The sequence below is a fragment of the Dermochelys coriacea genome, chromosome 2, assembly GCF_009764565.3.
Source record: "Dermochelys coriacea isolate rDerCor1 chromosome 2, rDerCor1.pri.v4, whole genome shotgun sequence".
In the NCBI taxonomy this organism is placed as follows: Eukaryota; Metazoa; Chordata; order Testudines; family Dermochelyidae; genus Dermochelys; species Dermochelys coriacea.
This window is the reverse complement of record NC_050069.1, coordinates 271,367,077-271,394,831: the sequence shown is the minus strand read 5'-3', so window position 1 is coordinate 271,394,831 and position 27,755 is coordinate 271,367,077. Positions and strand designations below refer to the sequence as shown.

Sequence of the window (27,755 nt, the reverse complement as noted above, 5' to 3'; positions counted from 1 at the left end):
TTCCCTTGGTGAATCCATGCTGACTGTTCCTGATCACTTTCCTCTCCTCTAAGTGCTTCAGGATTGATTCTTTGAGGACCTGCTCCATGATTTTTCCAGGGACTGAGGTGAGGCTGACCGGCCTGTAGTTCCCAGGATCCTCCTTCTTCCCTTTTTTAAAGATGGGCACTACATTAGCCTTTTTCCAGTCATCCGGGACTTCCCCCGTTCGCCACGAGTTTTCAAAGATAATGGCCAAGGGCTCTGCAATCACAGCCGCCAATTCCCTCAGCACTCTCGGATGCAATTCGTCCGGCCCCATGGACTTGTGCACGTCCAGCTTTTCTAAATAGTCCCTAACCACCTCTATCTCTACAGAGGGCTGGCCATCTCTTCCCCATTTTGTGTTGCCCAGCACAGCTGTCTGGGAGCTGACCTTGTTAGTGAAAACAGAGGCAAAAAAAGCATTGAGTACATTAGCTTTTTCCACATCCTCTGTCACTAGCTTGCCTCCCTCATTCAGTAAGGGGCCCACACTTTCCTTGGCTTTCTTCTTGTTGCCAACATACCTGAAGAAACCCTTCTTGTTACTCTTGACATCTCTTGCTAGCTGCAGCTCCAGGTGCGATTTGGCCCTCCTGATATCTTTCCTACATGCCCGAGCAATATTTTTATACTCTTCCCTGGTCATATGTCCAACCTTCCACTTCTTGTAAGCTTCTTTTTTATGTTTAAGATCCGCTAAGATTTCACCATTAAGCCAAGCTGGTCGCCTGCCATATTTACTATTCTTTCGACTCATCGGGATGGTTTGTCCCTGTAACCTCAACAGGGATTCCTTGAAATACAGCCAGCTCTCCTGGACTCCCTTCCCTTTCATGTTAGTCCCCCAGGGGATCCTGGCCATCTGTTCCCTGAGGGAGTCAAAGTCTGCTTTCCTGAAGTCCAGGGTCCGTATCCTGCTGCTTACCTTTCTTCCCTGCGTCAGGATCCTGAACTCAACCAACTCATGGTCACTGCCTCCCAGATTCCCATCCACTTTTGCTTCCCCCACTAATTCTACCCGGTTTGTGAGCAGCAGGTCAAGAAAAGCGCTCCCCCTAGTTGGCTCCCCTAGCACTTGCACCAGGAAATTGTCCCCTACGCTTTCCAAAAACTTCCTGGATTGTCTATGCACCGCTGTATTGCTCTCCCAGCAGATATCAGGAAAATTAAAGTCACCCATGAGAATCAGGGCATGCGATCTAGTAGCTTCCGTGAGTTGCCGGAAGAAAGCCTCATCCACCTCATCCCCCTGGTCCGGTGGTCTATAGCAGACTCCCACCATGACATCACTCTTGTTGCACACACTTCTAAACTTAATCCAGAGACACTCAGGTTTTTCCACAGTTTCGTACCGGAGCTCTGAGCAGTCATACTGCTCCCTTACATACAGTGCTACTCCCCCACCTTTTCTGCCCTGCCTGTCCTTCCTGAACAGTTTATAACCATCCATGACTGTACTGCAGTCATGTGAGTTATCCCACCAAGTCTCTGTTATTCCAATCACGTCATAATTCCTTGACATCACCAGGACCTCCAGTTCTCCCTGCTTGTTTCCAAGGCTTTGTGCATTTGTATATAAGCACTTGAGATAACCTGTTGATCGCCCCTCATTCCCAGTATGAGGCAGGAGCCCTACGTGTATAGCTTCAGAGTGAGGTGCACCATGAATAGATATCCCACTGTCCATCCATTGTATTTTGGGAAGTTTTGGTTTGGCAGTGTATGGTGGGTACCATACAGGTCAGACAGGGGTGGTTGTGGCCATGGGATCCAACTTCTTATAATGCATTGTTAGCCATCCATTCATTTTACATGTATCCCATACATAAACTTGTACATAATGTTTACACATTTTTTTCTAAACCTACTATCCTGCCTGGCCCTCCTCACTGTCTGCCATCTCACACAGAATCATGGAGCTTGCACGGCTCTGCGCTATTGTCACCCAAAGGTGCATGCTCCTTTACTATTTGCAGATTAACAAACATACATGTGGGGTGTGACATTATACTCTACATTCTTTATGAAACTATGCTTATGTTACGGATATGACATAGGTAATATATACTTTATGCAAGATGGCTGATGTGGGGTAGCTTCATCACATTGCAGTATTACAGGTAGCACATCCATATCGTTTGCAGTTTCATTCATGTGTGTGTGTGTGAAAATGCTGCCTGTAGGACTGTGCTGCCTGCAGCAGCGATAGGTCCTACTTTGCTGAAAAAGGTATTTCAAGCAGTCTCACATGTAAAACCAACCGGATAGCTTTCTTTATCGAACAGTGGAACAAGCCTACAAGCGATAGATGTGGTATATCTTGCCTTTAGTAAGGCTTTAGATACTGTCTCCCATGACCTTCTCATAAACAAACTATGGAAATGAAACCTAGATGGAGCTAAAATAGGATGGGTATAACGAGTGGGGTTCTCCAGGGATCAGTTCTGGACATGCTTCGATTCACAATCTTAACAGCTGAGATAATGGCACATAGAGTACACTTATACAGTTTGTGAAAATGTAAGGTCTAGAAAACATGACCTATGAGGGAAGACTGAAACATGACAATAGTTTTCAAGTATGTACAAATAAAGTAGCATCTTTTTGCAAAAGCTGTTTCTTACAATCTGGACATATCACTAACTGCTACAGAAGCACATTTCTACACATAGCAATTTCACCTACATTATAGTGCAAGAAACTGCTATCTGTACGCATTTGCTACATCAGGTAGTGGTTTACCACAATAGCAGTTTCTTACAATCTATACTTATCAATAAGTGCTACTGGGCCCTGCCCCAGCTTGCCTTGGCTCGTTCCCAGGCTGCAGGGGGCGGGCTCGGGGTGGTGCAAAGCTCTGCATCTCTGCCGGGGTTCACCCTGGGGTGGCCCTGGCCGTGGGCCCCCTCTGGAAGCTGAGTGAGCCCCAGGATTGTACCGCATGCGGGGGGCTCAGCTACCCAGAGGCTGCCCCGCAAGAAACCCACAGCCCAGGTCCAGTTGGGCTCGCTTCCTCCCAGGAGAGCTCCCGGCAGGGTGGACAGGGCTGTGGGGGCTGCCCGGATCGGGTGTGGGGAGCCTGGTGCAGAGAGGCAAGGTGGGGAGCTGGGGGTGCAGCCCTGGCGGTGGTGGTGGGGTTTACCCCCTGCACCTGGGGATCATGAGCCTCCCTGGCCCACGCCAGACCACGGGCCACCCTGGACACAGGCCACTGTGGTTTGCAACCCAGGACGGTGCAGGCCTGTACTGACTCCCCAGGGTGCAGGGCAGAGGCGAATGGGGCGAAGCTGGGGGAAGGTGAGAGCCGGTGGGGGACCCTGGCGCATCCTTCTGGATAAAGTTAGGGTCTGATGGGTCTCTCATGGATTGATCACTAGTAGAGGGATGGTTTCTGCTGGAGTTTTCGCATGGGAAGCCCCATTTTCCCGCTCTGGGCACCCCCTTTCTATAATGAGATTCTGCCTATTCCCACATTCTCCACATGTGCATGAAAGTGTCAGCTCTCTTTTTTTCTTCTTGATCTGGTGTCCCCTAAAGACATAAGGGACCCCAATTTCTATAGGCTGTGTGGGTTCTCTTTATTCTCATTAGCACTGATGCACAACCTGCATCCAGTGGTGAGCTGGAGCCGGTTCCCATTGGTTCATGGGAACCGGTTGTTAAATTTAGAAGCAGTTTTAGAACCGGTTGTTAGGGCTTCCTGAGTTCCAGGCCGAGGAGACTCCCCTGGCCCCTCCCCCGCCTTCCCCCCTCTTGCAGAGCCTCAGGGTGCCACGCCACCGGCGCCAGCGCTCTGGATTGCTCCTGGGCAGCTCTGCAGCACCTGCCGCGTTGAGCAGCATGGTGAGGGGAGGCTGCGAGCTCCAGCGGGCCGCGTGGCATCCAGACACGCTGCCCTGAGCAGCATGGTAAGGGGGCTGGGCCGGGGCTGGGAGGAGGGGTTGGATAAGGGGCAGGGAGCGGTTGGAGGGGGCGGAGGTTCTGGGGGGGTGGTCAGGGGATGGGGAACGGGGCGCCCCTGGGGCACCCCCCAGGCCAAGAGGGCCCCGACTCGTGGAGCTAGGGAGGGTACATGGTGTAGGGCTCAGTGTTATAGAAGGGGGCTGTTGGAGACAGGGCCGGATCTAGGCACCAGCAAAACAAGCAGGTGCTTTGGGTGGCACATTTCTGGGGCGGCATTCCGGCTCTGGCCATGCTGCCCCTCAAAATGTGCCCCCACTGCCCCAGCTCATCCCTGCCTGCTCCCCTGAGCGCGCCGCCGCCGGTCCACTTCTCCCCTCTCCCTCCCTCCCAGGTTTGCTGTGCGCCAAACAGCTGTTTGGCGCGGCAAGCCTGGGAGGGAGGAGGAGAAGCGGAGAGGTGGTGTGGTCGAGGGAGCAGGTGGAGCGGAGGTGAGCTAGGGCAGGGGGTGTCAGGGGGGAGCCTTAGGAAGCAATGTGGGGGGGGAAATGTGGCACGCCTGGGGGAGGAGGTGGGGCCGGCGATTTGGGGAAGGGGTTGGGAAGGGGCAGAGCCGGGGGCGGGGGGGCATGAAAAAAAAGCGGGGGCGGCCAAAAATTGTTTTGCTTGTGGCAGCAGAAATCCTGGAGCTGGCCCTGGCTGGAGAAGGGGCTTGGTGCTAGAGGGGGGTGCATGGAGCAGCACTGTTTGCGGGGCGCGAGGCTATGGAAGAGCTGCAGGGCCCCATGTCCTGTCTTGGGGCAGGGGCCACGCTGCGGCTGGTACCTGCACTGCGCAGCCCTCCGGGCAGCCGCTCCGGGACCCCGCGGACAGAGGCCGATCCGATGTCGCCTCGCTCATCAGCCGTGGCCAAGCTCCATGCTGCTTCCTGCCCGGCCCAGGAAGCACGATCAGCTGCACTGGGCAGGGAGATCATGCACCATGTGACTGGGCGCCGCGTAGGGCCGGGGAGCCAGGCCCCTGGCAGCAGCAGCCTCCTCTGCCTTGGAAGTGCTGGGGCGAGCCCCCCCCCCGAGTCTCTCCCGCTGCTGCGCTGTGGGGCTGCCCAGCCTCTGCTGCTCAGGGGCGCTCACATCCCGCGGTGGGAGTCGGGCAGCCTTTGCCTGCAGGGAGCCGCCGCCCCACATGCCGGGAGCGACCCCACTGATGCAAGGGCTGCAGGACTCCTGCGCCACCAGCAGGCACCTGGGATGGAGAACGGTCCTGGGGAGGGCAGGGGGGCAGGACAGAGCCTGGGAGACAGGATGGAGCCGGAGGGGGGGTGGGAGGGGGCAGGACAGAGGCACATCCCTTAAATCAGAACTTTTTATAGGGAACTGGTTGTTAAGATTTTGGCAGCTCATCACTGCCTGCATCCCATAGTTCAGGCACATGGTGGAGACAGATGCGCCCCAACAACATTTTTTCAATTAAAATTAATCTTCCGGCTGATTTTTTCACAATATCACCACTTGGTTCCTCTTTTCCCCCGACCTCAGGGCATCGGGTCATTCTTCGGTCACTTACTTCTGTTGGCATTTCTTAGCTCCAACTCCTAAAATAGTGAAGCTAAATTCTTGCAGCCTCAGCCTACAGGCCTTGCGTTTCATCCCTGCTCACTCAGCCCTGGTCGACGCTATGGGATTAGGTCGAATTTAGCCGTGTTAGGCCTATTTAAAAATGACTGCGTCCACACAACCAACCCCCTTCCGTCGACCAAAAGGGCTCTTAAAATCGACTTCTGTACTCCTTCCCGATGAGGGGAGAAGCACTAAAATCAACCTTGCTGGGTCGAATTTGGGGTCGTGCCGATGCAAATCGACGGTATTGGCCTTTGGGAGCTATCCCAGAGTGCTCCATTGTGACCGCTCTGGACAGCACTTTGAACTCCGATGCTGTCAAGGTTCCTTCCCCACTCTGAACTCTAGGGTATAGATGTCGGGACCTGCATGAAAAAACCCCTAAGCTTATTCTTACCAGCTTAAGTTAAAAACTTCCCCAAGGTACAAACTTTGCCTTGTCCTTGAACCCTATGCTGCCACCACCAAGCGTGTTAAACAAAGAACAGGGAAAGAGCCCACTTGGAGACTGTTTCCCCTAAAATATCCCCCCAAGCCCTACACCCCCTTCCTGGGGAAGGCTTGATAAAAATCCTCACCCATTTGTACAGGTGAACACAGACCCAAACCCTTGGATCTTGAGAACAATGAAAAATCAATCACGTTCTTAAAAGAGGAATTTTAATTAAAGAAAAAGTAAAAGAATCATCTCTGTAAAATCAGGATGGTAAATACCTTACAGGATAATTAGATTCAAAACAGAGAATCCCTCTAGGCAAAACCTTAAGTTACAAAAAGAGGAATATACATTCCCTCCAGCACAGCTTATTTTACCAGCCATTAAACAAAAGAAAATCTAATGCATTTTCTAGCTAGATTACTTACTAACTTAACGGGAGTTGGAAGGCTTACATTCCTGATCTGTTCCCGGCAAAAGCATCACACAGACAGACGACCCTTTGTTCCCTCCCACTCCAGATTTGAAAGTATCTTGTCCCCTCATTGGTCATTTTGGTCAGGTGCCAGTGGGGTTACCTTAGCTTCTTAAACCTTTACAGGTGAAAGGGTTTTGCCTCTGGCCAGGAGGGATTTTATAGCACTGTATACAGAATGGTGGTTACCCTTCCTTTTATATTTATGACAGATGCACTAGCCAGCTACATAGGAAAAGCCCTGGGAACTTTTGAATTTCATTTCCTGTTTGGTTAGTGTGGGAACTCAGCAGCACTCAGCAGCACAGGTGACCGTGCAGTCCCCCCAGAATCGTAGAGCGTAGAATATTTCTACGCTCCCCCATCATCTCCATCCCTGAGGTTATCACAGATTAGAAGGCAAAAAAAACCTCACTCGCAATTACATGTTTTCCAAGCTCATGCAGTCCTCCCACACTGATAGGGCACAGCCTAATGCCTGGAGGCATTCAGTGGCAGAGGCCAGGAAAGAATTAAGTGAGCGTGAAGAGGAGAGGTAGGATGTGATGCTGAGGCTAACGGGGAAGCAAATGGACATGATGAAGCATCTGTTGGAGCTACAGGAAAGCCATCAAGAGCACAGACCCCAGTGGCATCCATTGTATAACCACCTACGCTCTTCCCCATGTTCCATAGCCTCCTCACCCAGACGCGCAAGAATGCAGGGGGGAGGCTCCAAGCACCCAGCCACTCCACTCCAGAGGATGGCTGAAGCAACAGAAGGCTGTCATTCAAACAGCTTGATTTTTAGTGTGGCTACAATAAGCAATGTGGTCTTGTCCTTCCCTCCTCCCCCACCCCACTCAGGCTACCTTGTCCATTATCTCAATTTTTTAAAAAAAATTAATAAAGAAAGAATGCATGGTTTCAAAACAGTAGTTACTTTATTTCAAAGCGGGGAGGGTGGTTGGCTTACAGGGAATTAAAATCAACAAAGGGGGCATGTTTGCATCAAGGAGAAACACACACAACTGTCACACCGAAGCCTGCCCAGTCATGAAACTGGTTTTCAAAGCCTCTCTGATGTGTAGCGTGCCTTGCTGTGCTTTTCTAATCGCCCTGGTGTCTGGCTGCTCAATATCAGACACCAGTCGATTTGCCTCAACCTCCTACCCCGCATTAAACGTCTCCCCCTTACTCTCACGGGTATTATGGAGCACACAGCAAGCAGCAATAACAGTGGGAATGTTGGTTGCACTGAGGTCTGACCAACAGCGCCAGCGAGCTTTTAAACATCTAAAGGCACATTCTACCACCATTCTGCACTTGCTCAGCCTATAGCTGAACTGCTCCTTACTTCTGTCCAGGCTTCATGAGCCATGAGAGCAAGAGGTAGGCTGGGGTAGGTGCGACCATGCGGTGCTGCTGTCTGGGAGAGCAGCCTGAGGCAGGAGCCTCCAGTTCGCAGGAGAGCAGAGTTGCAGCAGAAGCGGTGGAGCTGTACACCATGCCCTGGAGGTTGCTAGGAGCCAGGCAGGGAAGACGTTCCCAGAACCCCTGGCCAAGCTACATGTCCGACGAGAACGGCTACCAGTCCTACTGCACCGTTTGCTGCAAAGGCACCAGGAGCACCTGCTGTGTAGCAATGCCAGCTGCTGCAGGTGCTTCTGTGTCAAATGCTTGGAGGTCCTGGTGGGGCAAGGTACCTAGGCCCAGGCAAAAGAGCAAGAGCCCTGGAGCTGTTACATGTGTCAACCACAGAAGTGCTATGGGGTGTTACGGCGCCAGCTGGACTGGAATGTACAGCTGCAAGACTTCTTCACCAGCGACAAAGGACAGGAATATGATACACCTAAAATCTAAAAAGGCCCGCACATTTCCCAGAGTCACTACCCTTGATAACGAAACATCAATGATTTTATAGCATTGGCTACTTGGATCACAGCAGCCCCCACAGTAGACTTGCCCACAACAGCAGCAGTGACGGTGAGCTGAGTGGGCTCCGTGCTTGCCGTGGTATGGCGTCTGCATGGGTAACCCAGGAAAAAAGGCATGAAACGATTGTCTGCCGTGGCTTCCATGGAGAGGGGAGTGACTGACGACATGTACCCAAAACCACCCGCGACAATGTTTTTGCCCCATCAGGCATTGGGAGCTTAACCCAGAGTTCCAATGGGCAGTGGAGACTGCGGGAACTGTGGGATAGCTACCCACAGGGCACCGCTCCATAAATAGATGCTAGCCATGGGAGTGAGGATGCACTCCGCCGTCTTAATGCGCTTAGTGTGGACATACACAATTGACTGTATAAAATTGAATTCTAAAAATCGACCTAATTTAATAGTGTAGACATACAGATACCTAATACATACTTATCCCTTCCAACGACTGATCAGTCTTATACTTCTGTACGTAAGAGCAGCCATGCCGGGTCAGACCAAAGGTCCATTGAGCCATAGGCACTGACTCTGTGGGTTGGAGCACCCACAGGGAAAAATTAGTGGGTGCTCTGCACCCACCGGCAGCCAAGCTCCCCCTACCCCCACCCCATCCTCCTCCCCTGAGCGCGCCTTGTTCCCACTCCTCCGCCCACCTCCCAGCGCTTCCCGCCCAGCTACCGCCAAACAGCTGTTTGGCAGCGTTAGCACGCTCTGGGAGGGATGGGGAACATGGTGTGCTCAGGGGAAGAGGTGGGGCCAGGGCAGGGATTTGGGGAAGGAGTTGGAATATTGGCAGGGAGGGGGCAGAGTTGGGGTGAGGACTTTGGGGTGGGAAGAGGCAGGGCAGGGGTGGAGCCTCATGGAAGGGGTAGAAGAAGGGCAGGGCCAGGAACAGAAGGGGATTGAGCACCCATGGGAAAGAGGGGAAGTCGGTGCCTATGCCTCTAGCCCAGTACCCTGTCTTCTGACAGTGGCCAATGCCAGGTGCCCCAGAGGGAATGAACAGAACAGGGAATCATCCAGTGATCCATTCCCTGTCGCCCATTCCCAGCTTCTGGCAAACAGAGGCTAGGGACACCATCCTGGCTAATAGCCATTGATGGACCTATCCTCCATGAACTTATCTAATTCTTTTTTGAACCCTGTTATAATCTCGGCATTCACAACATCCTCTGGCAAGGAGTTCCACAGGTTGACTGTGCGCTGTGTGAAAAAATACTTCCTTTGTTTGTTTTAAACCTGCTGCCTATTAATTTCATTGGGTGGCCCCTAGTTCTTGTGTTATGAGGAGTAAATTACACTTCCTTCTTTACTTTCTCCACACCAGTCATGATTTTATAGACCTCTATCGTATCCCCCCTTAGTCGCCTCTTTTCCAAGCTGAAAAATCCCAGTTTTATTAATCTCTCCTCATACAGCAGCCGTTCCAGACCCCTCATCATTTTTGTTGCCCTTCTCTGAACCTTTTCCAATTCCAATATATCTTTAATGAGATGGGGCGACCACATCTGCACACAGTATTCAAGGTGTGGGCGTACCATGGATTTATATAGAGACAATATGATATTTTCTGTCTTATTATGTATCCCCTTCCTAACGATTCCCAACATTGTTTGCTTTTTTGACTGCCGCTGCACATTAAGTGGATGTTTTCAGAGAACTATCCACACTGACTCCAAGGTCTCTTTCTCGAGCGGTAACAGCTAATTTAGACCCCATTATTTTATACGTATAGCTGGGATTATGTTTTCCAAGGTGCATTACTTTGCATTTATCAACTTTGAATTTCATCTGCCATTTTGTTGCCCACTCACCCAGTTTGGAGAGATCCTTTTGTAGCTCTTCGCAGTCTGCCTGGGACTTAACGATCTTGAGTAGTTTTGTATCCTCTGAAAATTTTGCCACCTCACTGTTCACCCCATTTTCCAGACCATTTATGAATATGTTAAATAGGACTGGGCCCAGTACAGACCCCTGGGGGACACCACTATTTACCTCTCTCCTACAGCTGAACTTTATTTAGCATACAATGATTCTACATGACATGTTAATTAATCAGAACAGCACACAATAAATGAACGATAATCCTGTAGCCAATGATTTTAGTTTAAGGTGTGTGCGTTTGGGGGTCCCAGACCAATCCCCCCATCCCTGCAGGAGGCCAGCCCACGAGAGTGCATGGGCAGTGGGACTGCAGCTGTTCCAGCAGCTCCTAGTGCCCTCCCTGTGCTCCCCCAGCTCCAGCGACATGTTCACACTGGGTGTGAGCCAGAGACGGTGCTAGCCAGGGCAGAGACCCCTGTTGGTTCCAGGGGGCCCTAGGTGAGGCCCTGAGATGCTAGCAGGGTTCTGCGTTACCCAGCCTCATTGGCAGCACAAGAGATGTTGACGGGGGCAGGGCTCCACCTGTTCGGGTGGAGATGGCTACTGTGGCCAGGTGTGTAGACCAAAGACTCATCTGAAATGCACAGGGCCAGTAACTTGGGGGTTGGGGGAGATCTCAATTATCCTGGCAAAGGGGATGAGATCCCAGTGGAGCCAGTGCGCTGGGTGACAGCAGGGCCCAGTTATTGAGGGTTCAAGACCCCTGGGATCTCATAGCTGAGAGTCCTCAAGGCCTGGTTGCCCCGAGGTTTTGGGGGAATCTGGGGCAAAATCTGAAACTGAGCCCCCCCACGCACCCTCCTAAAATGTGACCACTGAAGGGAGGCCCTGGGGTCAGGGGCTTGGAGATTGAATCCCCTGCACAGCTGTGGCTCCTGACCTGTGGGGCTGGGTCCAACTCCCCACTCTGAGCATCGCAGCCTGGTTTCATAGAATCATAGAATATCAGGGCTGGAAGGGACCTCAGGAGGTCATCTAGTCCAGCCTCCAGGACCAATCCCCAATTTTTGCCCCAGATCCCTAAATGGCCCCCTCAAGGACTGAACTCACAACCCTGGGTTTAATAGGCCAATGCTGCACCAGGGCACAGTGGTTGGGGGCTCTTTCAACTGGGGGGCTCAGGGCAAACTGTCCCTTTGCCCTCCCCCCGTCTGGGTGGCCCTGGTAGTCCTGGGGGGAGGAGTAAGACATGACTTTGCTCCTCGTCAGGTAGGGAGGAAAGACCACAGTTCCCAGCAGGCCATAGTACAGGGTCGGAGCTCGGTCCCCCCGTGTCTAGAGCTGGCCACACCTTTTTCATCTAAGCTTTTTCCAAGGAAAAACGAGGTTTGACTCCATGGCGACGGTCGTGTCGTCGTTGCAAGGCCAGTGCTGGGAAGCGTACGCACAAAACATTCCACTTTGCAGCTGCCAAAAAACCTTCTTGTTTTTGACAAAACCTCCACAAATTCCCAAGAAATGTTTGACTGAAATGTAGAATGTTCCCAGGAAAGCCCCATCCGGAACAGCGCTACTGTCCAGCTGGTAGCTGGAGCGCGTCAGCGTTCCCACCAACTGGCTCAACCCGGCTCCCACACCCAGCAGTATTTCTGTCCCTGGTGCTAAGTCTAAGTCAGCGGCTGCACTTATGGGGACAGGTCTCTTGTTCCCTTCTCCCAAAGCCATGCCAGCTCCTCTCTCGGCCTGTAGGCAGCTCATTGCATCGCTGTGTGGGACCGGCTCACCCCACACAGTTCTACATGCTGACCTGGGGGGCAGGCCCCGTCTCTGTGCCCGCCTCTCCTGGCACCGTTCATTGAGCCCTTCCCCCACAGCTCCCTGGAGGCCGTGTCTCCCTGGGCCCTGTTTGCGTCCCAGACCCTGTCTCCTTCAGGGGCCCTGCCCAGGCCGTGTGCGTTTCGGTGCTGGCCTGTCCTTGGCTCCTGCTGCGTTCTCGGGGGGGAGAGCGTCTCTGATCCCCAAGTGCAGCAGGCTGGGGGGCGGGTCTCTTCTAGGGCAGGTATGGGCCCGGGATCGCCGGGATTTGGATTAGCAGGCGGCTCGTGTAGGGTGACCAGGTGTCCGGAACACCTGGTCAAAAAGGGACCCTGGCGGCTCCGGTCAGCACCGCCGACTGGGCGGTTAAAAGTCTGGTTGGTGGCGCTGCGGCAGGCTAGTCTCTGCCTGTCCTGGCACCGCGCTGCGCCCCAGAAACGGCCAGCAGGTCCGTCTCCTAGGCAGGAGCTGCCCGAGGTAAACCCGTGCCCCAACCCTCTGCCCCAGCCCGGTGCCCCCCCAAACCCAAACTACCCTCCTGCACCCCAAACCTTGCACCCCCAGCCCCACCCCAGAGCCTGCACCCCCAGCCCAGAGCCCTCACCCCCCTGCAGCCTGCACCCCAACCTCTGCCCCAGCCCAGAGCCCCCTCCCACACCCTGAACCCCTCATCCCTGGCCCCACCCCAGACTCAACACCCCCAGCCCAGAGCCTTCACCCCCTCCCACACCCCAACCCGCAGCCCCCTCCTGCACTCCAAATCCCTCGGCCCCACCCCCTAGCCTGGGGCCACGGGGAGGGGGCGGGGCTAGGATGTCTGGGTTTTCTGGCCTAGAAAACTGGCAACCCTAAGCTGAGGGAAAGGAGGACTGGTGGCACCTTAGAGACTAACAAATTTATTAGAGCATAAGCTTTCGTGAGCTACAGCTCACTTCATCGGATGCATTTGGTGGAAAAAACAGATGAAGTGAGCTGTAGCTCACGAAAGCTTATGCTCTAATAAATTTGTTAGTCTCTAAGGTGCCACAAGTCCTCCTTTTCTTTTTGCGAATACAGACTAACAGGGCTGCTACTCTGAAACCTAAGCTGAGGGTGGCCGGAATGGGGGGGTGGGGAGGAGGGAGGGATCTGTGGAGCTGCAGCTTTCCCTGGGCTGCAGGCTTTATTACTATGATTTCTCTGTATTCCCCTAGCGCCAGGAACCCAGTCACGGGTCGGCCCCGCTGCGCCCGGCGCTGCACACACACGCCCGGAGACGGTCCCTTTCCCGGGGGCTCCCGGAGACGAGACTCCAGCTGGAGCCGGGCGGCGGGGAGAGCGGTCGGGGCGCTGGCCGGGGTCTCCCCGCGCACTGGGGGATGCTGGGAGATGTAGTTCTGCCCTTCCCACTGAGCAGGAACAAAGCCCCAGCAGCGAGCCGCGCTACAGCTCCCGGCTGCGGGCTCCGGAGCGCCCCGGAACCGGTCCCCCACGCGCTGGCTCCCGGGGCCCAGCCCGTCTGCCGGGCCCACCGCTTCCCGCCCCGCTGCCCGGAGCGGGGACCGACCGACCGACCGACCCCCACCCCGCCGGGCAGCCGCCTCCCCCGGCCCGGTCCGGCCCGGCCCCTGCGCCCTCCCGTGCGCCCAGGGCGCGCCGCCATTCGGGGCGCGTCGCGGCTGGGAGCGGAGCCAGCCGAAGGCAGCGGGCGGGCCATGCCGGCGCAGGTAGGGCTGGGGCTGGGGCTGGGCCGGAGGCGGCGGCTGGGCTCCCCCCGCGCCAGGGGACGTGGGGCTGGAAGGAGCCGAGCCCGGGATGCGGGGACCGGGTGAGCCCGGCGCCCTGTGCGCGCTCGGCCCCCAGCCCGGCCCGTGGATGGTCCCTGGTGTGGCCGGCGGCCCCGGCACCTCTCGCCCTGCCTCGCTTGGTCCATCTCCAGCCCCGGGCGGTCACGCCGCGGCCGGGCGAGAATCAGGCCTTGGGCCTGACCTGGCTGCTTTGCTTGTCCCTGCCCGGGAGCAGCTGGCAGGTTTGTTATTGTAGGGTAGCGTGGAAGCGCTGGGGCTGTGGGAGCCGCAGCAGGTGTGAATATCGGGCCCCACCCTTGTCTTTAGGGGGAGGGTCCCCCCTGCCTGCAGGGCCAGCCCAGCCTGGCAGAGTCTCTCTGGGAGTGGAGCGAGGAGCCACCTGAGAAGTCTCACCTCCAGGGGCTTCTGGCAACCACAAGGCAAAATACAAAGGGCAGACGCTGGTGCTAGGGGGTGGGATCCCACTACACAACTCAGGGCAGCCCCAGAGCTGCTTCTCTGGGATCCTGCCTGGCCAGACACACAGAGGGAGGGAGCCAGACCCTCTAACAGATGAGCAGGCTCTCCAGTGGCGAGACACACCCATGCAGAGGCACCTGCACCTCCTCAGGGGTGGGTCTGCAGCAGCAGTAAGATGTGTTTTGTCTGGAGGTGCTCCTTGTGCATCAGTGTAAATCCAGGGGACCCACAGTCCTATCCCCCTCCCCCACTCCGGGTCAGCCCCAGCCCTTGGGCATTCCATGCCTTGGGGCATGTAGCCAGGACTACGGGCTTGTTAGCCTGACTAGCCTTGTGTGAAAGGGGCTAATATAAAATGAAGCTGAAGCCTGCACTTGGGTCAAAATGCCCCCCACAGCACTGACGTCCCTGGGAGCTTAGCCTGACCCAGGCACCAAGCTGGGATCATTGTTATTATAACATAAGCTGTAAGTCGTGAGAGGTTAGATACATGCCTGGGGTAGTCTGTGCGTGTCTAACCCCTGCTTCTGCCTGGCTGGACTGGAGCCAACACGGTTGCATTTCAGGTGCCGGTGACGTTTGAGGACGTGGCGGTCTATTTCTCCCCGGAGGAGTGGGCAGAGTTAGAGGAATGGCAGAGGGAGCTATATCGGGACGTGATGATGGAGAATTACGAGCTGGTGGCATCTTTGGGTGAGGATCCCTTTATTAGCAGGAGCAGCAGCATCTTGGACACCACAAGATCTCACATTGCCTGGGGACCCTGGCACTGATGTATGTGGGGAATGCGTGGCGTGTGGCTGAACATTGGAGACTTCTCACCTGACAAGGGCCTGCAGTGCCATACTCCATGGTGGGACGTGTTCTGGGTCCAGGGCGCTGGTGTATCTGGGCAGTAGATCCAGTGCTTTCAGCCCCCCGTTTGTTGGTGCCATCCCAGCAGGGGTATGCTGATAGCCAGGGGTGCCTCCTAATGGAGGGCATGTCCCCCCACCCTCTGGCATTAGAGTGCCTAGCCTTGCTGTCGGTGCTTAATGTGTAATGAAAGACAAGCTAGCGCTGAGCCCCAGCACAAACTAAGCACTGGCTGGGTGGCCGGAGGGCGGCTGCTGGCCGAATGCCCAGCTCCGAAGGCAGCGCTGCTGCCAGCAGCAGTGCAGAAGGAAAGGTGGTATGGGGTGCGATATCGCCACCCTTCCTTCTGCACTGCTGCTGGCAATGGGGCTGCCTTCAGGGCTGGGCAGCCACAGAGAGGCAGCTGCTGCCTGGGAGCCAAAGGTGCCAGGGCTATGAACTGCCAAGCCTGGAGGTGCTGGGGCACAGCTTGCTGTCCCATTGGACCCAGCTCCTGGAGTCTCAGGATCAGCTAGTGAGAACTGTTCCCAGTGATCCAGGTTCCTGTGACCTCACGGCTGGGTTACTGCCAAGCTGCCTCCGTGCAGTTCCCAGGGGCTCGAGCTGGTGAAGGATGCAGTAGCAGCAGACGTGAGCATGTACCCTGTGCCCTGCACCAACTGCCTATTCACTCCCAAGTGCAATCAAAGGGGCTGGGTGCTGTCTGTGGGCACTAGATGGCCCGGGACACAGCTGTCTGAAAGGCAGCCAGTATCCTATCACAGGAAATACTAGCCTGGGGGCTGCTCTCAGGAGAAATTCCTGTTGCAGACATTGGCTAGCACAGTGAGTGTTGGCAAGGCCCTTGGAACTGCAGGACACAGCAAGTGTTCTCTTGCCCATGAACAGGCTCTGTGGGCCTCAAGCCCAAGGCACCGGCTAGAAAAGCAAAGCGAGAGAAGGCACCATGTGTCTGGGACCATCAGTACTCGAGAGCAAAAGTCCTGATGCTTCCAGCACAGGGGAACGACACCCCTAACCAGGTGAGACCCGCTCCGGTAAGGAGAATGAAGTGCTGGAAACTCAGAGGCTCTGGGCAAGAGGGGACCAAGAGAAAGGCCCCAGAGTTTGCCAAGGGGTGGGGCATCAGAGAGAGATGCCAGCACAATGCCAGCTAGGTTTTAGGCCTTTGGGTAGCGGAAAACCGTTTTTAACAGCGGCAGGCAGCCTAATGCCCCTGTCAGTGCCTGTGGCTTCCTGTCTCCGAAGAGCTTCCCTGATTTCTGCTTTATGAGCACCGTTAATTGCTGGCTCATAAGCATGTAAACTTGTATCCGGGTATCCGGGCTGTTCCCTCTCTGCTCTGGCAGCCGGGCCCGTGGTGCTGCACAGGCTCTGGTGCAGGCTGGGCCCTGCGTTCTGTGCCAAGGCGTTGGCAGGCGAGCAGTGAACTGGGGACGTGCTGAGCCCGTGCTGCTTGTTAGGAGAGGGTGATCCCTGGGGGGAAAGGCTGGTGGGAAGCACTGCGTGCTGTGGACTCTCTGGCTGTGGAGGGCGGGCGCCGCTCTGACTCTCTGCCCCATTGCAGGGACATTGCAGGCGATGTGAGGCGCTTGCTGGCATCCTGTTCTGGGAGAGAAGGAATTCAGGTGTCTCCATGCCCAAGAGCCCTCAGGCTCCAGCTCTTAAAGCAGCAGCCTCCCTAAGGTGACTTTCCCTCCTTTAGCAATTGGCTAAGACGGCTCAGGGCCTTTCCCTTCCAGGCGGCCAGCTGCCCTGCCACGGGGGTGAGAGCAGAGGGTTACTGCGTCCAGCAGTCTGGGGAGTGGCTTAGCCGGGCTGTTCTGTGTTGCAGGAGCCGGTGACCTTCGAGGAGGTGGCGGTCTATCTCACCACCGAGGAGTGGAAGGAGCTGAAGGACTGGCAGCGGGAGCTGTATCAGGACGTGATGAAGGAGAATTACGAGCTGGTCACTTCTGTGGGTAAAGATCCCTTTATTGGGGCAGTGGCCCTGCCTGTTACCCCTGGGCTGGCTTCGTAGCCTGCTCTCCTGGAACGTGGGCAGAACGTGCCCCGATTATTCTCAATTAGGCAGTGAGACTTGGTGGCTTCCTAAGCCAGGTGTGTCATAAACACACCAGCCCTGACAGAAGCCAGCCAGTGTGCACGTTCGACTCCTGTCAGTGGGCTGGCTAGCTGAGCCATTTGACAGGCACGTAACAAACCTCGCCTTCCATCGAACAGGAGACACCGTGGAGAAACCGGAGATTGTCTCTAGGCTAGAGCGTGGGGAAGAGCCATACAACCTCAGAGAGACACACGTTCCTGGTCCCCATGGCACGGGTGAGTGAGGCCAGCAAAGCTCCTAGAGTCGGGGTCCCAGTGCTGGCTCCTGGCACGTGGTTGTGTTGGACACAGTGGTGCCCAGTTCGTGAACATTTCCGGCCCTGCGAGTGTGGTGCCCGGCGCTGAGGAGGGCATGGGCCTGAGCTTCAAGCGGCGGGTCAGTCAGTGCGTTTGTCGTTGCCGGGGCAGACCCCCTGGGGTCCCTCTGCGCCCTCCGGCCAGTGCCAGCAGGGGGGACCATTCCTGTGGGAGATACAGACAGAACTGGGAGGAATTTCCCTCTCTCCAGCAGACGCCGTCACGCTGAGACCGTCACTGCAAGGCAGGCAGAGGCTGGAGCCTGCAGGCCCTGGGGAGTTCCCAGGGGGCCAGACCGGGGGAAGTCTGGCTAGCAAGGACACAACAGGACCTTACCTTGGTAAATAGTGGGTGTGGGTGAGACACACCCGAGGGCAGGGACAGCGCATGTGGGAGGACCCGGGGGCAGGCTGTGAACTGGCAATGCTGTAGACACTGGTCCCGGGGGAGTTTCCACAGGAGTTTGCCCACAGAGAGGCCCTGGGGGCTGTAGCTGTGCCCCCAGGCTCGGCTTTACCCCCAGGATCCCCCAACTCACCGGCACATGGAATAACGCCTGGATGCTCCTCTCCCGGCAGGTGGTGGGACCCGGGGGGCTGAGGAGGAGGGGATGCGTCGTGAGGAAGAGCCGGCAGGGCTGGACCAGAGCGAGATGCTAACGGAGCGAGACACAGCGAGAGTTTCCCTGGGCTTGGCCGGGACCGGAGCCAGCGCGAGTCGGAGTCAGTGCAAAGGGTGCCCGGGCCAGGGGAGGCCTGTGAGGAACGGACACTATGAACCCGCGTGGGGCGAGAGGCGGGTCAGGGACTCCCCAGCCAGCGCTGAGCCCCAGAGCAACGGGGCCCCAGGCAGATCCCGCCCAGCACCTGAGAGCCAGGGGGGCAGCGTGGGGACGGGAGCCGTGACTGTAACCCCCATCGCAGAGGGGCCGTGTGGGGGGAGCACTGGGCAGTGGGGGAAGCCAACAGAGGAGCACGCTACCCCCGTGGGAGGGAGGCCCTACGAGCGTGGGGAGGACTTTGGCAGCCAGGCCTCCCTAGCCAAGCACGCCAGGGCGGGCGCCTTTCCCTGCAGCCAGTGTGGCAAAGCCTTCAGCAGCAAGGGCAGCGTCCTGCGGCATCTGAAGCTGCACAGTGAGGAGAAGCCCCATGGCTGCGCCGAATGTGGGCGGCGCTTCCGCACCAAGCAGACCTTCCTGTCGCACCAGCGCGTGCACACCGGGGAGAGGCCCTTTGCCTGCCACCAGTGCGGGCGGAGCTTCACACGCAAGGAGAACCTCGTGCGCCACCAGGAGACCCACGTGCACAAAGAGCCCCACACTTGCCCCGAGTGCGGCAAGAGCTTCCTGCACGAGGGTTCGTTGCTCCTGCACCGCCGTGCCCACTCCGGGGCCCGGCCCTTCCCCTGTGCCCACTGTGGCAAGAGCTTCAACTGGAAGACTAACCTCACCACCCACCTGCGCAGCCATGCCGAGGAGCAGCCCTCCGCCTGCAGCCAGTGCGGCCAGGTTTTCAGCGACCGCGGAGACCTGCTGCGGCACCAGAGAGCCCACGCGGGCGGTGGGCTGCCAACGGCCTACGGCAATGGGGAGACCTTCAGCGAGTTCCTCCAGATCCACGAGATGCTGATCTCCCGCACACATGCCCGCAAGCCTCTGGGCGCCCTCACCAAGTACAAATGAAACCTGGCTGCAGGGCCCGGGCAGCTCTGCCAGCATGGGGCAGGGGAGAACGCCCAGCCCCGTCTCCCAGCACGTGGCAGGGTAGATGACCCTGCCAATGCAGGTACGCCAGCGGGGTTACAGCCCGGCCAGGGAGTGCGGCCCTGGTGCGGGGAGCACTCTCCAGAGCTCTGGCTCCTCGGTGCAAGCTCTTCCCCCAGGATTTTTCCTTTGGATGGTGGTTGGTTCCCGTCCAGCTAGTTCCAGGTGCTGCTGCTGCCAGATGTAGGGTGGCTGTTGCCCCCTGGGATGCACTAGTCCCATTGTTTAGGCCCCGACTCCTGGTGATGAAGTCCCGCAGCACGTTCACAACCAGGGCTGCTCTCTGAGCTCTGATGTTGCCGACCCTTGCAGGAGAGGCTGCTCAGACATGCCCCGATAGCCAGTAGCTAGCAGAGAAGAGCAGGGCCTAGGAGAAATCTTCCGGGTCAGCCCCGGGTAGCACGCATGGCTCCGGTGCGCTGGCCAAGGGGTCCCGAATGGTAGATCTCGCTGCAGCGAAGCCCGCGTCTGGGAGAAAAGGCAGCATTGTGGAGGAGGCACAGACTGGCTTGCTGAGTCCAGGGAGAGGTTTCAGGGGAGTGCATGGTGACAGCAAGCTGCGTTAGCCGGGGGCTGGAGAGCCAGAGAGAACCAGAGAGTCTGTCCAGCAGCCTCAGTCCGGAGTCTCCGCAGTACATGGGTTGCCGAGAGCAGCCTGGCTTGCTGGTAAGGGCCTGTAGCCGCACTGGTGAAAGCCTGGCTAGAGGCGCCATTGACTGGTCTCTGGTCTCATTAACCAGCCAGGATTGACTCACCAGTGAGTGCCTGTGATCCCAGCTGCCTGCTGGCATGTCTTAGCTGCATTGCTAGCCTTGCACGTCCAGCCTAAGGTCACACCATTCCGATTACCCTCTTGCCTTGTATAGAGCTATTGAAATGCTGGGCTAGAAGGGACCTCAAGAGGTCACCGAGTCCAGACCCCGGCGCTGAGGCGGGACCAAGAAAACCCAGCCTGGTCCTGACAGGTGTTTGTCCAACAGGTTCTTAAAAATCTCCAGTGACGGGGACTCCATGACCTCCCTTGGGAGACTGTGCCAGAGCTTCACTGCCCTGAGAGTTTCTTCTACTATCTAACCAAAATCTTCCTCTTGTTCCCCACTTCAGTTTGAAGCTGGCTTTAGCTGCAGCTCTCTCAGCTGGACTAGAGCCTGAGCCATTGCTGGGTCCCCTCTGAAATCGGGGAACACCACATTTTGCAGGGTCTAGCTGTGTTCCCCTCTGGGCTGGGCTGGTGGCTCCAATGATGCTGGAGTTCAAGTGAGCAAGGAGGGACGGCCGAGGCGTGTTATCAGCACGAACGGGGTCCTGTTTAAAGAACATTTTCTTTACTAAGACTAAATCACCAGCTCAGGTGAGAAATGTGCCACCACGCAGGAAGGGAACGGCTGGCTGACCGAGCAGTGTATGCACTGAAATTCTCTGCGCGGTACATAAATACACTTCCGCTGTCAGACCAAGTGTCTAATAAACCAGCCCAGTTGTCGCTCGCTGCCGCTGAGGTGTAGCTAGCACGTTTGTGAAACTGATGAGTCCCCTGGGGGCATAGGAGAACTTGGTGCAACACAGGCTGTGAGCCGGTTGTGTTGTGCACGAAGCTTTGCTGGGTTCTCCACCTCCCAGGCAAGTGTCAATCGGATTTGCTCCAGTTCGTGCTGTATTTCCGTAGGGCGGTGCCCCTATCCAGGTCGCTCCATGCATCCTGTGCATGACCCACCCCTCCTGGGAGCTCTGTGCTTCTCTGCTGTCCTGGGGTAATGGTACAGAATTGCTGAAAGAATAGCTTTCCACCAGCACAGGCCAGGGAACTGTCTGAGAAAGGGCTCTTCGCGCGGCCAGCAACTCAGCCTTCCACGGACGGTGAAGCAGGGGATGCAGATGTGCACTGCCTGCTCAGTAACCCGGGCTCCCTGGCTGCCCAAGCCTTTATTCCCCTGCCCCGTTACACCTGCAGGGCTAGGCGAGGGAGAGCCGGGGTCTGGCCCCGTAAGCCCTGCAGGGCTGGTGGTGCCTGGGGATAAGGGCGGGTCTGTCCCCGGGGGGAGCCCTGCGGGGTTGGCCCAGCTAAGGGAGGAGGCCCCGGGGAGCCCTGTGGAGCCAGGCTGGCTAAGAGAGGGGAGCTGGGGTCTGTCACTGGGGAGCCCTGTGGGGCTGGGGTCTGTCCTGGGGAGTCCTGCGGGTCTGGGCTGGCTAAGGGAGGGGATCCTAGGGTGCCCTGCAGGGCTGGACCAGCTAAGGGAGGGGGAGCTGGGTCTGTTCCAGGGAGCCCCATGGGGCTGGGCTGGCTAAGGGAGGGGATCCTGGGGCCTGTCACCAGTGAGCCCTGTGGGGCCGGGCTGGCTAAGGGAGGGGAGCCAGGGTCTGTCACTGGTGAGCCCTGTGGGGCCGGGGTCTGTCCTGGGGAGCGCTGCAGGGACAGCCCAGCTAAAGGAGGGGAGCTGGTGTCTGTCACCGGCAAGGCCTGCGGGGCCGGGTTGGCTAAGGGAGGGGATCCCAGGGAGCCCTGCGGGGCTGGACTGGCTAAGGGAGGGGGAGCTGGGGTCTGTTCCAGGGAACCCCGTGGGGCTGGGCTGGCTAAGGGAGGGGACCCAGAGAGCCCTGCAGGGCCGGCCCGGCGAAGGGAGGGGGAGCCAAAGTCTCTTCCAAGGAGCCCTGCGGTGCTGGCGTCTGTCCTGGGGAGTCCTGCGGGTCTGAGCTGGCTAAGGGAGGGGATCCCGGGGTGCCCTGCGGGGCTGGACCGGCTAAGGGAAGCTGGGGTCTGTTCCAGGGAGCCCCGTGGGGCCGGGCCAGCTAAGGGACGGGATCCCGGGGCCTGTCACCAGCGAGCCCTGCAGGGCCGGCCGGGCTAAGGGAGCGGGGAGCCAGGGAGCACTTCGGGGTTCGGCCTGGGTAAGGGAGGGGAGCTGGGGTTTGTTCCAGGAAGCCCCGCGGGGCTGGGCTGGCAAAGGGAGGGGATCCCGTGGGGCCGGGCCGGCTGAGGGGGGGGACCCCGGGATCTTTGCACCCGCAGCAGGTTCGGTGCCCGAGGTCCCCGGCCAAGGCCGAGTTTGGGGACCCCGGACCGGGCCTGGGCAGAGCCGAGCCCCGCTGCAGCCTCGGGCCGGGTGGAGGGAACCGGCTCGTCGCCAGCAAGCCCCGGGCCGGTCCCGGGCTGCTCCTTCCCAGCGCGGGGCCGGGCCCTGTGAGCGGCTCCTCCCCCGTCCCCGCCCGCCTCCTTCCGGCCCCGGCCCCGGCCCCGGCCCGGCGGAGGAAGCGCAGCGGGAGGCCCCGGCGAGCCCAGCCGAGCGGCGCGCAGAGCCCCGGGCCGCGCAGGGGGCATGGCCGCCGGGAGCGCTGCTCAGGTAGGGGCGGCGCCGGCGCCGGTGGGCTCGGGGCGCCTGCAGGCGGGGGTTCCCCGGCGGCACCTTCCCCTCCCCGCCCGGCTGCGGGGCCAGCCCCAGCGGCCAGGGACCGTTCGATGATCTAGGCTGAGCTCCGGTGCATCCCCTGGAAACATCCCGGCGGCCCGGCACAGCCGGTGCCCGCAGGGGCCAGGGCCAGGGCCAGGGCCAGGCTCCTGCCCTGTGCATTGGGCTGCCCCCAGCATCCTTTTCCAGTGCCCGGGAGCCGCATCCCTGAGCCTCTGGCGGGTGAGCTCAGCGGGACTCCCGGAAATCGCCCCTCCTGCAGGCTGGGCCGGGCCCCGGAGCTGCTGGAGGGGCAGGAAACGGTGCGGCAGACACGGAGCCCCCCAGCATAGCCCCAGCCCTGGGCTACAGCAGCAGAAGGGGACGGTCCCTCAGGGCAGGAACCGGCCCAGCTCCGGCGACGGACACATTCTTCCATCCCCCCGGGACGCGGGCTGGTGGCACAGCTGGGGCGCGCAGGGGGTGTGGTGGCCTTTTCGCCCCCAACAGAGGTAGTCATGTCAACCTGCCTTTTAAGGGTAGACCGGGCCTTTGGGTGCCCAGCTGCTGGAGTCCCCCTCGCCTCCCCCCGCCATGGGGCCTCCAGGGTCGGGAAGCTCTCTGACATCCAGCCCTGCTCCCGGGACCCCTTGGACGTGGCGGCCACGGTCGGTTCGGATTGTGCATCGCGGAAAGCTCGGCCCATTGTGCTGCACGACTCGTCACGGCTAACGCGGGGATCCCACGGGCCGAGCTCGAAACGCCCTGAGTTCTTGGGGCTCTGCCTCTTCCCGGGGACCTGCGAATGCTCTTAAACCCCATTTGTTGTGGCCTCTGCGTCTTTATGATGCACAAAGGAGGTTTGGACGTTACCGTTCTGCTTGTTTTTCTATTGGAACGAGGGGCTGGTCTCCCTGGGACCTCTGGCTGACCTGAATGACTGTCCATGTGGGGTGAGCGTAGTGTAAGTAACCAGACAGACCTGCTAGACTGGGCACTAGAGGTGCCCTGCAAGTGAAGCCTGGCTAACGAAGCGGGCAAGTGACTGTTTAAAATGCGATGGAGTCTGTCTGTTTGTTTGTGGTGGCGGCACCTGTTTAACTCCAATGTCCAAGGAAGACTTGAGAGAAAAGCTCTCTGAGCTAAAGTTTGGCTCATCACCACCTGCCCTTCCAGGAAAGGCTGAGAAAGCTCATGCCACGTTTCTCAGTCCCCCCAGAGATCAGGGAAGAGGAGACTTGATATTCCTGATGTAGCTGTAAGGTAAAAAACAAGCAGACCCCCACCACAGTCCTGTTCTGGTCTGGTCTCTCTGGCCTTTATGCATCATGAGAGAGGGCAGAAGTCCAATGTTTTCGGCTTTGCAGATCACCTTTAAGTTTAGCCTAAGCGAGCCTGCTGCAAACTCGCTCCCCTGGGATCTCTCCCTCCTCTGTAGCCCCATGTTCTCAGCGAGACACCGGCCGGGCAGGTCTGAGTGCCAGCCGGGCGGGTCTGAGTGCTAGCTGGGTAGATCAGGGGCTACTCTCAGCCTGGCACAGACCAGGGCTGGATGCGGTAGTTGGCAGTATTATGGTGACACCCTAATGACCCTAGATCAGGGTCCCATTGTGGTGGGCTCTGGATATACCCAGAGTCAGAGACAGCCCCTGCCCCATGGTGCTTACAGGCAAATCTAAATAACACAGATGAAGGTAGGGAGGAGGTAAGTGTTAACCTCCCATTTGGCCACTGGAGATACTAAGTGATGTACCCAGGGTCACACAGGGAGTCTGTGGCAGAACCAGGAACTGCCTCAGGTCCCTTGAGCGCCAGCCCACCACTGTGCCTACCACACCAGCCTTCTTGAGCAGTCGCCCCACCCCTCATAGGACAAGCTCAGGACAACCCCAGGCTTGAAGCCATGTGGGGCTGATCAGCAGAAGATCAGAGACAAAACCTGTCTCGGGAAAGGTAAAGGGAGGTGACTCAACCGGCCGTGGGGCCCTAGGCTGGGCGGTGAGTGGGGCAGCTTGGAGGATGTGACCATGAGGAAGTTGGATAAAGATGCCACTGAATCAGTAGGTCCTGAATGAGGACCCTTCTTGTGTTTCAGGCCCTGGTGTCGTTCGAGGACGTGGCGGTCTATTTCTCCCTGGAAGAGTGGGCAGCATTAGCTGAATGGCAGCAGGAGTTGTACCAGGAGGTGATGATGGAGAATTACGAGCTCATCGCCTCACTGGGTGAGACTCAGGCCCTGTTAGAGTCTGTGAAAGGCCCTGGCCGGTGCCAGAGTGGGAGTGGGATGAAATCCACCCTGAGGGAGACCCTCTAGCCCACCGTAGCCAGCCGGAGCACGCGCCTCTCGGGCTGCGAGTGAGCTCTGTGCATGGTCCAGACACGGCCCAGTCCCACGCTAGCCCTTTCCAAGGGAACATTGAAATCCTGCAGGGCATCCAAATGTCTCTTCAGAAGAGCCTGGGAAACTGGCTGAACCGCTCCACCTGGGAGCATGTCCCCTCCATGGGGCCCAGGGGCTGCAGGTACCTGCCCATCCCTTGGCAGCTGCCTCTCCCAGCGGGGATGAGGAATTCCAACCTGCTCCAGGTACCGGTGGGCTGCACCTCGCAGGGGCGGTGCCAGTTCACACACTGCTGTTATGTATGGACACAGCCCTGTGGGAGCTGGGCCTACCCCAGGCAGTAGCCCCCCGTGTGTCCCTGACCCAAGAGGTTTGCAGTCGGAACAAAGAGCTCCTGTGACAGCATCTCCCACTCACATCCGACGCGTTTGCAAATCACTTCCTGCAGCGGACACAGGAAACCCAGACTGTGGGTCTCTCCCCGTGCCCAGGTTCTGCAGGCCCCAAACCGGAAATGATCTGTAAAATGGAGCGAGGGGAAGAGCCACACGATGCAGCTCCCCAGAGGGAGAGGGACCAAGGAATCCTGGATGCCCCCAGCACAGGTGAGTGGCACCGATTCCCCTTCCCTGCAAACTGCTCAGAGACAAAAGAGCAGAAACTTTGTGCAACGTTCAGTCACTGTCCCAGGGGGAGATGAGCAGAGGGGGACTCAGGCCTGCGCTGGCCGATCAGTATCCCCAAGAGATATTCATGCAGCAGTGGCCTGGGCATGGCCCCTCTGCTAGGGCTAAGACAGGGCTTGGGGGTAGAACTGCCTGTGCCAGCTCTCTGCTCCTCAGGACGGCTGTCTGCCTGCACTGTGCTGCTAAGGTGGGTCCCAGCCTCTGGCCCCTGATCTCCCTGGGTTCCTTGCTCTGCAATGAGATCCGCAGCAAGGCAGTTCCTGCAGGGAGATAGGGCACATGGTGAGGGAGCTCATCGATCTACCATTTGTTACCCCCGCCCTGCGTGCCAGTCCAGGTCGTATTCCCGAAGGGGAGTGCGCCGTAACCTAGCACACACACGACAGCCCGTGCCCAGGATCTCTGCCCGCATTTCCTGCACAGCAGGCACCAGCAGAGACGCTGTGTCTCTACAGCCCAGCCCCTCCCAGACTCCCTCCACAGCGTGCCGCGGGGGCAGAGGTGTGGCTCTAGGCGCCGTGTGGGCCCGAGGCTGATGGGAATTGGCAAAGGCGTGTGGCTCTTTGGCATGAGTGGAGCGTCTGGCCTTCCCCAGCCCCTTCCCAGCGTGTAACTGCTTGGCTTGGTCTGTCCAACAGCTGGCTGGGGCAGGCGTGTCAAGGAGGAGCTGTTGGTGGAAGGCTACAACGACCAGTGGGTGGCACACACATCGCTGGCCGGGGGAGCCGAGGGGTTTGTGCTGGAATATCCTGCCCTGTGGTGCGAAGTGAAGCCGAGGAACCTGGCGGGAGTCGCCCCCCAGCAATCCCCGGAGTGGGAGGGAAGGGACGGCACATTCCTGGGCGGCCCGTTGGCCATGATCCACCCGGCGAGTGAGGGCCCCCTCATCTGCTGCGAGTGCGGGAAGAGCTTTGATGACGAGGCCTCATTGAGTGCCCACCAGCGCCTACACCCGGGTGCCGGGCCCCATGAGTGCCGGGCCTGCGGGAAGAGCTTCCGCCACCGCCGCAGCCTCCTGACCCACAAGAAACGGCGGGGGAAGAGCCGGCACGCTTGCACCGAGTGCGGGAAAGGCTTCTGCCTCAAGGGCGACCTGCTGCGGCACCGGGCGGGGCACGCGGGCGAGGGCGGCCACACCTGCAGCCTGTGCGGGGAGAGCTTCCGCCGCAAGAGGAACCTGCTGGCCCACAGGAAGGAGCACGTCGGGGACACGCCCCACCGCTGCCCCGAGTGCGGGCAGAGCTTCGGCGGCCCGGCCAGCCTGGCCCAGCACGAGGCAGCGCACCGCGAGGAGAGGCCCTTCGTGTGCGCCCGCTGTGACCGCAGCTTCAGCTGGAAGGAGAGCCTGATGATCCACCAGCGGAGCCACCCGCAGGAGCGCTCCCACAAGTGCGCCGACTGCGGCCGAAGCTTCAGGCGCAACGGGAACCTCCTCATGCACCAGCGGGTGCACACCGGGGAGCGGCCCTACGCCTGCCCCGAGTGCGACCGCAGCTTCTGCAACAAGGCCAACCTCATGGCCCACAGGAAGCTGCACCGGCGGTTCAAGCCGTACGCCTGCGCCCAGTGCGGGAGGAGCTTCCGCTTCAAGACCAAGCTGCTGCTCCATCAGAGGGCCCACGGGGACGAGCAGTAGCCCCCTGCCGCTCTGTCTCCTGGAGGCTGCAGCTGGGCCTGGCAGGCCGCGGGGGCTCTGGTGTTGCTAAGGACCGGGGGCCGAAACTCGCCCCCGGGCAGAGGGCTGGGGCAAGGCCTAGGTGTTGCCTCAGCCTGGGGGTCCCCTGGGCTATGGAGCAAGACCCCAGCCTTTGAGGGGAAGCTCTGCTGTCTTGCAGAGGCCTGCTTAGGTCACTCTGGGGGGGTTCTGCCATTGCTCAGGATAGGGGGTGAAATTCACCCCAGGGCTGAGGGCTGGCGCACATGCGGGACTCGAGCGGTGCCGAGGCCTTGCCAGCCAGCCTTCTCCCCGGGGGGAATTTCACTGGTCATCAATATACTGCCGTGTGTCCTCTGTAAGGCATCAGACTTGCCCTGGGCCTGGCTGCCCTGAGAGCTACATTCCCCTCC

General features: G+C 58.4%; 2 protein-coding genes across 9 annotated transcripts; both read left to right on the top strand.

Annotated features, from left to right (window-relative positions):
• The first annotated feature begins 13,155 nt into the window (after positions 1 to 13,155).
• LOC119852218 (zinc finger protein 92 homolog) lies at positions 13,156 to 20,771 on the top strand. 5 transcript variants are annotated; one of them, XR_006278506.1, is made up of 9 exons: positions 13,156 to 13,718; positions 14,825 to 14,951; positions 16,002 to 16,135; positions 16,948 to 17,074; positions 17,337 to 17,435; positions 17,728 to 17,856; positions 18,095 to 18,228; positions 18,265 to 19,300; positions 20,390 to 20,771. XR_006278506.1 is itself a non-coding variant. In XM_043507096.1 (8 exons), exons 1-8 carry the CDS (start codon positions 13,371 to 13,373, stop codon positions 19,195 to 19,197), a joined length of 2,031 nt encoding a protein of 676 aa, XP_043363031.1. In that variant the 5' UTR covers positions 13,156 to 13,370; the 3' UTR covers positions 19,198 to 20,771. The 5 variants fall into 5 exon arrangements, 4 of the variants coding, with proteins under 4 accessions (XP_043363031.1, XP_043363032.1, XP_043363033.1 ...); XM_043507096.1 differs by having other exon boundaries at positions 18,095 to 18,230; positions 18,267 to 20,771; XM_043507097.1 differs by having other exon boundaries at positions 13,157 to 13,718; positions 17,731 to 17,856; positions 18,265 to 20,771.
• Positions 20,772 to 22,495: 1,724 nt separating this feature from the next.
• On the top strand, positions 22,496 to 27,755 carry LOC119851652 (oocyte zinc finger protein XlCOF26-like). 4 transcript variants are annotated; one of them, XM_038391837.2, is made up of 4 exons: positions 22,496 to 22,616; positions 24,757 to 24,883; positions 25,494 to 25,607; positions 26,327 to 27,755. In XM_038391837.2, exons 1-4 carry the CDS (start codon positions 22,593 to 22,595, stop codon positions 27,322 to 27,324), a joined length of 1,263 nt encoding a protein of 420 aa, XP_038247765.1. In that variant the 5' UTR covers positions 22,496 to 22,592; the 3' UTR covers positions 27,325 to 27,755. The 4 variants fall into 4 exon arrangements, with proteins under 4 accessions (XP_038247765.1, XP_038247767.1, XP_038247771.1 ...); XM_038391839.2 differs by lacking the exon at positions 22,496 to 22,616 and adding an exon at positions 22,640 to 23,924; XM_038391843.2 differs by lacking the exon at positions 22,496 to 22,616 and having other exon boundaries at positions 24,753 to 24,883; positions 25,451 to 25,607.

Bases quoted from the DNA above. Each gene is read 5' to 3' on its own strand.
- LOC119851652 (XM_038391837.2), top strand. From the start codon at position 22,593: ATGGCCGCCGGGAGCGCTGCTCAG. The intron at 24,884-25,493 runs GTGAGACTCAGG...CCCCGTGCCCAG, and splicing joins CGAGCTCATCGCCTCACTGG to GTTCTGCAGGCCCCAAACCG. The intron at 25,608-26,326 runs GTGAGTGGCACC...TCTGTCCAACAG, and splicing joins CCTGGATGCCCCCAGCACAG to CTGGCTGGGGCAGGCGTGTC.
- LOC119852218 (XM_043507096.1), top strand. From the start codon at position 13,371: ATGCTGGGAGATGTAGTTCTGCCCTTCCCACTGAGCAGGAACAAAGCC. The intron at 17,075-17,336 runs GTAAAGATCCCT...TCCATCGAACAG, and splicing joins CGAGCTGGTCACTTCTGTGG to GAGACACCGTGGAGAAACCG. The intron at 18,231-18,266 runs GAGTCGGAGTCA...CCCGGGCCAGGG, and splicing joins GCCGGGACCGGAGCCAGCGC to GAGGCCTGTGAGGAACGGAC.